The 13,917-nt window shown below is 37.3% G+C and overlaps 1 protein-coding gene across 7 annotated transcripts in view; it reads left to right on the top strand.

Moving 5' to 3' along the window:
• LOC138177479 (protocadherin-11 X-linked-like) overlaps positions 1–13,917 on the top strand; it is a 482,211-nt gene that overhangs the window by 42,996 nt on the left and 425,298 nt on the right. For 3 of the 7 annotated variants that reach the window (XM_069108660.1, XM_069108663.1, XM_069108658.1), the window contains one exon: positions 4,729–5,208. In XM_069108660.1, the coding sequence (XP_068964761.1) occupies positions 4,729–5,208 (480 nt within the window). Of the gene's footprint in view, positions 1–4,624; positions 5,209–13,917 lie in introns of all 7 variants that reach the window. The other 4 variants (XM_069108666.1, XM_069108664.1, XM_069108662.1 and 1 more) reach the window with 2 other exon arrangements.

Genomic DNA, 13,917 nt, shown 5'->3' with positions numbered 1-13,917 from the left:
TTCTTTAATTAGATGCTTACATGCATTAATACCTTTCCATATGGCTTTTTAAATGACCACCCTGCTAGCAGACCTTTTTGAGTACTAAGTGCCTGATGGCTATGTTAACCCCTATTTAATTATAATACAGCATCTGGTAGAATATGATGTGGTTCAATGAAAATGTTGCATTATATTTTTCTACAGCAAATGCCTATCAAACAATTAATCAGCAAACATCTTTAATTGCACAATATATGATAGTCACTGTTCTAGGTGCTAGAAATACAAAGACAATGAAAGTCTCTCCTCTCAAGGCCCTTACATGCTTTCAGGAAACACATGCACATATATAAGATTATACAAAAGAGTTCTTGAGCTGAGTTTTGAAGTAAGCGAGAGATTCTAAGTGTTGGAGGTGAGGAGGTAATACATTTCCAGACATAGGGACAAGTAGTGCAAAGGCATAGATGTGGGAAATGGAGTAGTATGTGTGATGAATAGCAAGAAAGCCAGGCTGCCTGGCCTGCTGCAAGAAGGGGGAAGAGAAATGTAAAACAAGGCTAGAGAGGTAGGTCAGGATCAGGTTATAGAGGGCTCTAAAAGCTGCACAGAAGACTTCATAAATTTGATTCTAAAGGCACTAGGAAGACATTGGAGTTTGAGTAGAAGAACATGGTTAACTGTTTTGTGATAGCAGAGATCAAAGAGAAAAGGAGGAAGTCCCTCTTCTTATGTTGGGTGAATCTCCCTCTGGAACTTATGGAAGGGCAGGGACAGGAAAGGCAAGCATAGATGAGTTGTGAAGGGAATGGCTGTATTGGTATGATCCTAGATGCAGCCCAGTATTTGAGAGATGAGAGGAGATGGGGAAAATCACCAATTGAGAAAGTGTGATTTGTATTTTTGTAATTTTGTAATTTTCAAAAGGAGGACTGATAAGGAAAAATGAGAAAGTATTTTCAAGTTTTGAGAAGTTGGACGAAAAGAGACTAGAGGAGATCAAAACTCTGATAAAAATGATTAAGATTGTTTGGAAGGTTATGCTTTTGTGAGTTTATTTTGTTCTTGGTAGCCATCAAGGATACAGAATGCAGTTCAAAAACTTTACTTCTCATATTGCAACATTTTAGGGGTTTTTTTTGGTAGCCATATTTGGCTCAGTAGTCTTAGGGTTGTAGTCCAGAACATACTGAAGTTAGAGAAATACATTGGAAGATAGATATTTATTATCCCCTACCCAACTTCTTTCTTTCTCTCCCTCATTCTTTCTTTCCCCTTTCCTCCCTCTTTCCTCCTCCATCTTTATTTATTTCACCTCCCTCCCTTTTTATTATTCTTCTCTCCTTTCCCTCCTTTTCTCTCCTACTTTCTTTCTACCTCTCCCTCCCACTCTCTTTACTCTTCCTGTCTTTCCTCCTCTTCCTTTTTTCTTTTCTCTTTTCTCTCTCTCCCTTTTCCATTAAATAAAGACGTTTATTTTCCTTGCCCAACTTCTTTTTCTCCCTTCCTCCCTCTCTCCTCTTTTCTCTCCTCTCCATTTCTCTCCTCTTCACTCCCTCACTCTGTTTTCCATTTCCTCTCCCTCCTCTTTCTCTTCTCCTTTGCCTTCACCTCTTCCTCCCTTCCCCTCTCTCTTCTCCTTTCTGTACTTCACCTTCTCTCCTGACTCTTCCTTTTTCTTTTCCTATTTCTCCTTCCTGTTCTCTCCCCCTCTTCCCCCCACTCCCTTAAAAAGATTTCATAAGCAAATTTCCCCCTTTCACATCACTGATGTTTTAGGAGGAACACTTTTAAAGCTATTTAAACTTCATTATTATACTAGTTTCATGATACTACATTTAATACTAGGAGGGAAATTCTGATGGCCAAGGTACATTTCCATTAGTATAATAAATTTATAACACAAATGTCCCAAATTGAGTATGTTTATAGAGACCTGATCATAACACGCAATGGCCTGTTTTAAGGGTCTGTATTGTCTTACTTGTAGCATATTGAATTAAATTCAGTCTAAACCAGGCTGCCATTTTAGTCAATGACCTACCTGAAGGCTGAGCTAGTTGAGGACTTTAAGGTACTTTAAATCTCTGATTTTTTTAACCTTTGTGACCTTGGGTAAGTCATTTTACCTTAGTTTCCTCATTTTACAAATGAGAGAGTTGGCTTCCATGGCCTCTGAGGTACCTTTCAGCTTTAGATCCATGATCACTGAGAATTAGACCCCTCTAACTTATTTCAAACCACAAATTTAAAACTAGAATTCACCTCATTCAACCTCATTTTACAGATGAGGAAATTGAGGCCCAGAGAGATTATGTAACTGTCAAAGTTAACACAAGTAGTAAATCGCATTCCTAACATTCAAACTCAGGTCTCTAACATTAAATCTAATGTATTATTGTCCCAGGCTTGCCTGGAGTTGTCCTTCCTCCCCATACATGTGGCCAAAAACAGTTTACAGTACTTTAATATAAATATTAAGGCTCATATGTAAAAACTGATCCATTTTGTACACAGACCTTTCAATAAGACACCATCACATGCATAAATCAGCTCAGTTTAAGATGTAAAAAATGTAGGTAGTTTTAAAGGCATTTTTGATAAATTAAAAAGTAGCGAACACAAAGATAATATAAAAATTGAATGAGCAGTGAGCTTTAAAAGTGAATGTAATTGAATTTTTCCTTCAAATAAAGCACCCCAAATTTTTAAAAAAATTCAATGCACTAAAAGTAACTTTTAAATTACCTTGATTTTTTAAAGCCCTCGATCCAGCTCCTTCCTGATTTTGGGCAACTCCTGTCTTCTAATTTGTAGAAGACGGGCTAATCCATCCATGGACCAATATCTGTGCATGGGGTAGGTAGAGAAAGGATATATGCAGTGAATATAAAATAAGAGCAATTTTCACTTATAAGTTTTATGAAAATCAACTGTATTACTTGATAGTCACATTACATATATGTGTCATTTTGGTAAGTATTTATGTTGTGTGTAAATCGAGTATAATTTTTCGTGTCCTATGTGTGCTCCGGTGTTATAGATCTCATCAGTTGTCTTCTCTACCCTTACTGATGGCAGGTCCCCACTCTCGTACAACATCTTAACCTGCGAGGGAGTCGAGAGCTCCATTCTCTGGTGAGAGTACCAGAGTGAGGTTTTTTTCCAGGTCATCTGTTAGGACTTCTTCCGGTAGCGATTCTCATATGGTGTGGCTCCTTCCTGAGTGAACTATGACACAAGACACCTGGACCGTGAACATGCAAGTATGGGAAAGTATCGACCACAGATACTGCGGTCCTCAAAACAACAAAAACAAATAAACAAACAAACAAAAAAAACCCCCGAGAAATAACTGACAAAGAAAGAAGAAAAGAGTACTGAAACATCATTACGTGTTCAGACGTCTAAGTGTAAAACATCATAAAGAGTTTAAATCAAATTTTAAATATGTAACATTCTGATTTAAAACTCTTGAAACATCATTATGGATTCCAAATGGAATTTAAAAGGAATTTACTGTATTTTTTTTTTTTTTGTAAATAGAAGGGGAGTAGCCTTGATGTTTTTTAGAAAGATCTGATTTTCTCTTTACTAGATACTAAATAGAAGAGTCATTCTTTGTTAGTGTTAGATTATGCTTTGTTTTAGCTTCTCTTGGAGGGAATTAGCAATTTAATATAGTGACATAGAGAATGGACTTAATGAACATTTGGACATTCTCTAGGCTCATTCTTAACTTGCCAATGGAGGAATAAGATTGTGGGAGTGGGGGGGAGTGGAGAGGACCATACTAACCATCTCTTAGAGATGTTTATCCTTTCCAGTTTACAAAGTGCTTCCACATACATCTATCAACAGGTCAAATTATACTCCTTGGGAGGTAAATGTCATTGCAGTGTCTTTTCTCTGAATAGATACTAATAATTCTATGGCACTTTTCACAACTTTAGGTACTGCTATAATATTCTCAGACGAAAGTCAGAAACTGCCTTAGGGTATTTATACTTAAATGATTTATTTCTGCTGAGATCATGTCTTCCTGTCATCAACAAATAGACATTTTAAGAAAAATAGCAATACTCAAATGAAATTCTTACATCACCAATATAGGATTGGTACATTAATAGCCAAAATATATGGCTGAAATGATTGAACATTGTTGATCATTACCCACATATATTATATATATATATATATATATATATATATATCCTATGTTTTTTCTTCTTTATACTAAAATATGCCTCTTGCACAAAGATCCTGAAATGTGTGCAGAATCTGAAGGTCTGGTTTTGTATACATTTCCTTGGGAATTTATAATAAAAAGACTCCCCTGAATTTCCACGGACATCTTTGACCCTAATATAAAAACCCAACATCAGATTGAGAACAAATTTAATCTTTTAACATTTCTCATTGTTAAATGTGAGAATGTATGTAAAGCCTTTAGAAGCCAATAGTCATCACTGTCATAATGTTTTTACAGATTGGTGGCATTGCATTAATGTGAGTTGAAACAATCTTAAATTCACTTAGATTCAGAGCTATTTCCTTTCTACAACTTTATGTTTTCCACATTCAGTTAGTCTGTACACTTAATGATGTTTTACTACTCTTATCTTCTTTCTCTCTTTGTCAGTTATTTTTCGGTTTTTTCTGAGGATCAAAATATCCATTGCCGAGATGGATTTTCTTTCAAGAACTTGCATAATCATGCTCCTGCTGGCTTGTGTCATATTTCAGTCTAGCGCTCAGGAAAAGAATTACACCATACTTGAAGAGCTGCCAGAAAATGTCCTGATAGGTGATCTGGTGAAAGATCTCAATTTGACATTTTCGCCAGAGAGAACACTCTCGACTCCCTTGCAGTTTAAGTTAGTGTACAAGAGTGGGGATCTGCCATTGGTGAGGGTGGAGGAGACAACTGGTGAGCTCTATACCACCGGTGCACGCATAGATCGCGAAAAATTATGCTCTGGTGCATATCATGCTACTCACTGTTTTTATGAAGTTGAAGTAGCTGTTTTGCCAGATGAAATCTTTAAACTGGTCAAGATCCGCTTCCTGATCGAAGATGTCAATGATAATTCACCACTATTTCCTGCGACGGTCATCAACATTTCGATTCCTGAGAACACTGCTATCAATTCCCGATTTCCGATACCTTCAGCTAAAGATGAGGATGTTGGAATTAATGGAATTCAACAGTACCATCTGATTAAGGTGGGTTTTAAAGTATTTGTTCTATCAAACTTCTTGCTTTGTTAGCACAGTGAATGCTCTTGTCAAACTTAGAGTATATTGAAAAAATTGATATCATCTCCAAATTTTGTAGGGCTTAACCTGACTGATTAAACTAAATTGGGCTTGATTGAGAAAACTTATCAAAAAATTTTAGCAACCACATAGGGTTTTATGAAACTTTATTTTGTATACATATATATATATTCCTGTGTAAATTGGTATTTGTGCTCATGTCAGTCAATTAATGAAGGATAAATGTGGTGTCTAGTAGTACCACACAAAAGACAAAGGCCACCACGATATTTTAATTTTATGCTTTTTGTTTAGTTGTGGTTTTTCTGCATATGCACATGTAGCATATTTGTCCCTTGGTTGAATTGAATTAAACACATAAAATCACTCTTTCAAGAATGTATTTAAAAGCCTTTATAAAAAGTTAACATACAGCTAGTTTGTCATTTAAAAATCCTATCGCTGACTTTTAAGAGAGATCTTTATGACAATTGTATTTTAGAAAGTATTAGTCAGAGGTAGTTTATCCAGCATTCAAATCAATCAGAAATTTCGAGTATGGGACCATAAATTTATGGCTAGAAGGAAGCTTAGGGGACATCTAGTGCAGCCTAATCATTTTACATTTGAGAGAACTGAGTCTCAGCAGTGAAATAACTTGTCCAATGTTATGTGCCCTGCACATAAAAAAGGTCAAAGTGGCCATTTGAACCTGGGTCTTCTCATTTCAAATCTATTTGATTTGAATCAAATCTATTTATATTAGTGGGCTGCTACTGAAATGTTTATGAAATATGTACTGCTTATCTTTCCTCCTAACCCCTATTGCCCCCTGTGCACTGACATTCTCCTAGCCACCCAGGCCCACCGCCTCAGTGTCATTCTGAACGCCTCACTTTCACTTACCCTACATAGCCAAACTGTTGCCAAATCTTCTCATTCCTACCATCACAATATGTCCTCTTCTCTCCATTCAAAAAGCCACAACCCTAATTAAAGCCTTCAGCACCTCTTCTGGATTACTGCAATAGCCTTCTAGCTGGTCTCTTTGTTTAAAGTTTTTATCCTTTCCAATACTTTCTCCACTCAGCAGGAAAGGCGATTTTTCTAAAGTGGAGATCAAATGAAGTTACCCCTCTGCTCAATGACTTACCTGTAGTTTCTAGAAAATAGGATTTAACCCATCTCCCTTCTCTTTGCTTTTGTATTGGCTAGCCACCATTCCTAAAATGCCCTGCTCCTCCTACCTCACTCTCTTTCCTCATCCTGTCTTTGGTTTCCTTCAAAGTTCTGCTCAAATTTTACCTTCTGCAAGAGGCTAGCCTTTCCTCTTTCCCTAGCTAGTAATGTATTCCTCTTTCAGATTTCTGTATTTACATTAATTTTAGACATTAAAAGTGGGAACTTTCTGTTCTAAAATGTTTTTAATGTCACTGGGAGAATTGGAAATTTCAATCAGTTAAACTAAAATTGGAAGCAGGTCAAATACAAACATGAGACTAGCATTTCAGTCCTCTTCTTCCTGAAAAAATTCGAATTCTTTGTTGTGTCTAACCAGGCCCTAGTGAATGAGAAATTTTGTCAGCTTTCCCCCAGGGCAACTCTTCCACAAAATCTCCAGGTTGGCTTGAAGATTAACTGATTCTGATCCATGCAAACAATTGAATGGGAATAAAATATTGGCCTAATTTTAGCTTTGTTAAAAATGTGTTGTCATTTGACTGACTTTAAAAGAATGTCAGCAAATGACAAAGGGAAAGGTTGCCCTGCAATCTTTAAGGGAGCCTTAGAAGTAGAATTGCTCTGAAGTTTGTTCTGCTTTTGGGATGTGATATGCCTAGTGCAAAGGTGCACCTATATGGCCCTGTGGACATGCACAATGAGTCCTCACTGCTTGTCAAAAATAATGAGAATGTGACACAAAGCCTGGCCTTGGGCATGCAGAGGGACATGGCATGGCAGGTGTTAACTGAGCATACTTTTGATTTGCAAAAGGGTACTGTCATGAAAGTTATGTATTAGGGGAAGTGGGAGAGACAAGAAATAGTTTAGGATTCATCTGTGATCTTTCTAAACTTTTACAAGTTGAAAGTAAGTAGACCTTCTATAGTCATTTCTTTTATTTTTATGTGCAGCCATTCCTGCACAAATGGACCAAAATGAAATGAATATTACATTGCTCTATTTTTTTTAAAGCAATTGGGGTTAAGTAACTTGCTCAAGGTTAAACGGCCAGTTATTATTTCTGGGTGTGGTGCTGAGTATCTGAGCCCGGATTTGATCCAGGTCATCCCGACACTGGAGCCGGTGCTCTTACTCGCTGAGCCACCTGGCTGCCCCACATTGCTCTATTTTTTTAGAAAAAATAGGGACAGCAGAAGAGCACTTCCTAATCAAGGATTAGAAGAGAAAGTGGAAGCTTCAAAAATGTTTAATGGGAGGCAAAGGAATAGAAAGAGTTGGTGTAGTAAATAAATTCTAGGGAAAAAAGTCTATCTGTTAATAAATATATGGTTCTAAAGTCCTACTCTGCTACCTAATTATGATGTGAAGGTGGCTCTGTGTCTGTTGAGACTGTGACAGCAAAACCTAAATTTGGGTAAGTCTCACCAAAATGGAAATGCTTTTGGTCCTAGTCTGGTGTCACTGAGGACCACCAAAGGTTAGTTAGGAGAGATCCCTTTTCATATTGGTTACAGGAGGATTACTTTTTCAGCCACAGAAACTCTTGAAGATGGCCCACCATCTTCAGGCGTTGATATCTGAGTTGGTGGAGGGACTACCTGTACTGATGAAATCACAGATTTTTGAGTTTCCAAATTAGTAAGAAATTCATTACAATTTTATTTATTAGGGAAATGCCGTGTTAGCATATTAAGAAATACAGTTCCAAATGACCCTACTTGGTATTGCTCCTTATAGACTTTACTATTCATCTGTGACATCTTGTATCCTCTTCTTATTATGCAAGCACCTTGAGGGTAGGAACTCTATTTTTCTCTTGGTAGTCCTAGCATCTAGTAGATAGATATTTAATATTTGTACTCCTGGTTCTGATCACTTCACTCTGCAGCACTTCAGAGAAATCTTCCCAGGTTTCTCTGAAACAGTCCCCTTTCATCATTTCCTATAACAATAGTATTTCATTGCATTCCTAGTCCATAATTTGTTCAACCAAGTCATTTCAAGACAGGAAAAGCACTAATACCTCAGGGAAGCAGTAAGGATGTTGTCATCTAGTTATCTTCTGAATGAGTATACTTTGATGGAAGATATAGTTCATAGGAAACTGGATTCATGTGATTCTTATGTAAGAAATCTCACGGAAAGAGAAACTTTTCTGCTGTGTACATTGGGAATTGTCTTAATGCATCACAGTGAAAAATTGCTCTTCTAATATGGTACTAATGTCTCTCCTCTCCCACAGCTCCCAAATTGATATTTCTAAAGCATGGGTCCAAATATGTCCCTTTGCTACATACTAAACTCCAGCTTCTCCTCATTACTTCTAGAATCAAATACAAACTCTTGTTTGGCATTTTAACTTACTTCACAAGGTGGATTCCAGTTTAATTTCAAGCCTTACTATAGCGGAATATTTACTACCCTTCACACACTTTTTAGTCCAGCTAAATTGACTTTGTTGTACCCTCCCACAACACTCCATCTCTTGTCTCCATGCCTCTCTCAAACTTGTCTTTCACACTTGGAAAACATTCCCTTTTCCATCTGTCTCAGAATTCTTAGTTTTCCTTCATGGTTCAATCTGAGAACTACCTCTTGCCTGACACCTTTCCTATTTTCCTCATCTGCTACTGTACCTTCCCTCCAAAGAAGTGACCTTGCATTTCATTTATGTATACTTATGTGCATATATTTTCTCCCCTGAAACAATGTGGTATTCTCAAGGACAAGGCTTGTTTTTATTTTTCTTGGTTTTCTCAGTGCCTAGCACAGTCACTTGGCACACAGTAGGTATCTGATAAGTGCTTGTTAATTGGTGGATAGTTGAATCATGGGATTTTATTCCATTCTGAGATCAAAGTATATCTGGATTAACTGAATTAAACTATAAAAACATTTTTAGAGGATCAACAAAGAGAAGATCAGGTAGCTAATCTCTTTCTAGATAGTTAAGTGTAGATCAGCTGTTGTAATCACTTTGTAAGGAGGGGCCTGTTGGATGAAAAAGCAAAGGAGATTGAACAGCCATATGCCTTCACCTGCCCTAGCTGGTGGTGAATTTCATCTTTTCAGCAAATTAGGTCAACCCCTACAGGGGATGGTTCCCATTGGTCAAGCGAAGTTACTTACCGGCCTCGGCTTGTTCCTTGGATTCAGTCAGTTGTGTGCTCCCCTGACGAGTTGATCTTAACCTTGATTTCTTCGCGCTAAGGAAAGTGATAGGAATTCCCTAGAATCATTATTATAGTTTTATCCTTTAACTTAGTGCAGCCGTGTGAGGGATTCATAGCGTTATTCAACTTCACTGTGCTATTTAAAGAACAAGACAAATTGTTCAAATCATTGAATACTCTAGACTCTGAGAGAGATGCTGGCCTGGAGCAGGAAGTGACAGTGTCTTTTTCACTTTTATTTTATTAATTTGATTGCTTGTTATGTATGAAGCTTCCTTTCATATTATATGTCTTACTCACAGGGCAGCTAACACTTTCACAAATAGAAATGTCCCTCAAGCACCCAACCTAACTCAGGGCATATATACCACAGGGACCTCCTCTCCATGGCAGGAACTGGAGGGAAATTCATTTGTCTGATACTGTTACATATGTCTTCATTTTCTGCTTTAGATTTCCATCATTCTTCCCATATTTCAGCAGATAAATTCACACACTAACCCAGTGGCAGAGTGTACTGATGGGTTCCCTTGAGACAGATATGACACTGTTCCCTTAGCTGACAGTGCCTGCTGAAGAGTGGCATGCTATGCACACTTTTCTCAGGAGAGTTTTCCGTGATTCACCTCTCCCTTTCCCCATGTAATGCCTTAGGAACCAGGGAGCTTTCTGAGTCACCTTGGCCTGGTCCCTAGTTTTTCTTTTTAATAGAATAAGACATGGGAGTGGTTGTCTGCACACAGAATGAAAACTATGCAGCTTTTCCTGAAACAAAGGTTGGAGTTGGAGTTATGAGGATCAGCTTATGGGCGATGAAGCTGGATTTGTAATCGAATCTGAGCTTATGAAGACCAAGTTATGAAACAATTATCTAATAGAGTAAACAATTTAGATTCAAATTGATTGGGTTGTGGAATTCAATAGTAGAAAGATGAAGACAAAGGCCATGGGATGCTTTCTAAGCTGAAGGAAGGAATTTTTCTTTATCTTTTACTGAAGGGGCTCTATGCCCACTTTTCAGCTCCTACAAAACTACTTCCCAGTGCAGCTCTTTGATTAGCAAATAGATTGCAGCATGTTCATATAGTCAGTGATTAATTGGACACATGAAGTAGCATAGAATAGCTCTTCAAAGAAATGTATGTTTGGAAAAGGAGCCAGAGCGAGGAAGAACAACAGATGCCCAGTTCATTCATTCCATTGTTTCCTCATCTTTAAGATATGAGGGTTGGGCAAGGCCTCTCAGGTCCTTTCAGGCTCTTGGAGCTATTATACCTTAAAAGAATATCAGCTCATTGCTTGCCCATCTCCATAGGGAAATTTATAAGAGGACATGGATGAGAGTTGCATAGAATAATGCATGTATGGGCTGTATTGGTGTATTGGTGGAAGAGGTTCCCCCAATGATGAGGTCACAGATCCATCACAGTATTTAAGGACTTTGGTTTACAAATTATTATTCCAATAAAATCAGTACTGGATTATGTTTGAATTAAGTGAAGAGGCAAGAGGCAGAGAGATCACTTAGAAGCCTTTCATAGTTGTCTAGGTGAGAAGCCATAAAGACCTGAAAAGGGGGTGGCATTAGAGAAAGAGAATAAAAGGGGATAGATGCAACCAGTAAATGATTAGCACCATTATCTTTGTGAAAAATATTAATTTGCCTCTAAAACCTCGTGACAAGGGCAGCTAGGCAGCACAGTGAATAGAGCACTGGCCCTGGAGTTAGGAGGACCTGAGTTCAGATCCAGCCTCAGGCACTTACCATAACAAAACTAGCCATGTGCAAGTGCCCTACCTTCCCCCCTCCAAAAAGCAAAAAAATAAAAATAAAAGACTCATGGTAGTTTTAATGTGTTGATCTCATTTTTCCCGATTTACAAAATGAGGGGCTTGGAGTAGATGGACTCTGTTTCACCCTTGTTTTTGTTTGGTGATAGTGGTGTTGTCTGAAGGAAAGTAGAGCTTTGAGTGGCAGCTATGCTCTCCAGCCAGATTTAGGAGCTGTAATTCCTCATAAGATTCCCTCACATTTCAAATAGATCAGCTTTTTCATTAGCTGTGCTGGGATCACAAGAGAGTACAATGAAATGATGTATTGGGGGCTATTTTAGTAGTAAAAGTAAAAGCATGAAGTATCAGAGTCCACCTTCTGTAGTGAAAAAAAAATGTGAACAGAAAGCCCATTACTCTTTTGAAAGGATTTTTATTAATGTTGTCAGGTCTTAGTAAAATTAGGCCTTAATACTAATAGAATTAAGTAGTTTTTTGACTTCCTTACTTTTCTGTTGTTAAAGAATCCCAGTTAATATTAGGAAGCCACTAATGCCCTCAGGTATAATCGTCTGCCATTAATATTCCTTCCAGAAGCACGATACAAGGTGTAGATAACTGTTCTGAGAGGTATCAATTCAAACTCTTGTGGAAGTAGCATCTTATGGAGTTGGTAAATGCTTAAATATACTCACATCACATCAGTTAGCTCACTGATACAAATTCACAGCAAAAGGTATTTTTGAGGTTAAAGGTAATTTTGTGAAGTTGAGACTTATTGATTTTTACTATTCTGGTAAAAAACAATTTGATGCTTAATTTTTTTCATTAAATCATGATGTCTAAATACAATCTGAGGGACAAAAGATGCCAAAGCCAAATCTCAGAATATTTTGCCTAGAGCCCAAACTTTTAAATATGCAACATTTTTTTCTGTTAAAGAAAATTACTGGTCAACAGATTTTTATTCTTTCAGGCTATGTCTACAAAGTATGAAATGAAGTACAGAGTTGGCAATTATCTCCTGATATTGATCAATGTAGACAGCCAAACCATATAACCCAGGCCTCAAAGTGAACATTAAGTGAATATGTTTGTCATGAATTATCCTTTTTAGCTGTCTACACTGATCATGTTACCTGGATAACAGCCTCCTGTGCTATGTAGATGCCCCTTTAGCATGCTGAATCATAATATTTGTATCAGACCTTTTTGATAAAAGAAAATCAGACCAATTATATTGAGAGCAGTCTCTGATTTTGTTTGGCTGATTGTATATTTTTTTACTTAAGATAAATGGGTATAAACTATTCATCTTAGAAATATTTTTGACAAAACTATACAATGCCCATGAAAATAGATCTTATTTTAAAATTAGATACAAAAGAAATTAATAATCATTTGCTTTCTTATTTATCAGTGTATAGTCTTCTTCATAAAATCAATCACCAAAGTGTGAATAATTAAATAATGCACTAGCATAATAGATCAAATAAATTGCTTTGGCCACATATCAAGTTTTAATAGATCTTTATTGAAGTACCTTTTAGCTTCTCTAAGCAGGTAGAAGTTGGAGGAGGAGGGGCTCTACTGAAGTCAATCTCATTTAAGAACATTGTACTAGATTTTCATTACAGTGCTTGAAATTATTTTTTCCTTGGTAGTTTGCCTTACAGGAACAATTACTTCTTTACCAAAGCCTTTAATTATTGCAAACAAGACATATGTTTTTAATCTTTACAAATTTCAGTGCACGAGTTCATGCTGTCCTGCTAAATGTCTGTTGGTTGACAGGTAAAAAGCATTCAAATAATAAAAAAAAGAAGTGGGAAGGCATCAGCAAGTTGAATGATAAGGGAAGAGCTTTGGAGAATTTTTCATTTGACATGTATGACATTTCAAAAGCGAAAAGCTAAGTCTGTTTGTAAGCACTTCTTATCAACATATTAGCTTTCCCTAAAGCCCAATTCTCTCTGGCTCTCATTGATTTACCAAGAATAGGTCCCAGCCCAAGCCCACTGGGTCATTCTTTTGTCCCATGGCTCAGAGTGAATGTAAATAGCAATTGTTTCTGTTTTGGCCAGAAACCCTGAGGGTCTTCCCCTGATATATTGCTTTGATTTTTTTTTAAGAAAGAGGATATTCTTTGCTTTATTTTTTACCCAGCATAAATCACTGAATGGGCCTTGCCTCAGTCAAACTGAGGCCTAGGAAAGACCTTAGCTTAAAAAGGCCAGGGTCTCCCACTGCATCCTGGGCCATCTCTAGTCATCCTGATCTATATCTTACCACTGGACCCAGATGGTTCTAGAAGATAAAGTGAGGCTGCTGACTTTGAACAGCCCTCCCTCACTTAAATCCAATTCATTTGGGAGTCATGTCATCACCTTCCTGATGTCATGGTACTCTTCAAGAACAAAGAACAAACCACAACAACAACATTGGAAGTCAATATGGGTGGATGCTCTATGTGAGATAGATGGATGGATGGATGGATGGATAGATAGATAGATAGATAGATAGATAGATAGATAGATAGATAGAT

Source organism: Petaurus breviceps, unplaced genomic scaffold, assembly GCF_028583685.1.
Source record: "Petaurus breviceps papuanus isolate PSGF00001 unplaced genomic scaffold, PetGlider_PUasm1.0 90417, whole genome shotgun sequence".
Classification (NCBI taxonomy): Eukaryota; Metazoa; Chordata; class Mammalia; order Diprotodontia; family Petauridae; genus Petaurus; species Petaurus breviceps.
Note: the sequence above shows the minus strand (reverse complement) of the source record. Positions and strands in the feature narration are given on the sequence as shown.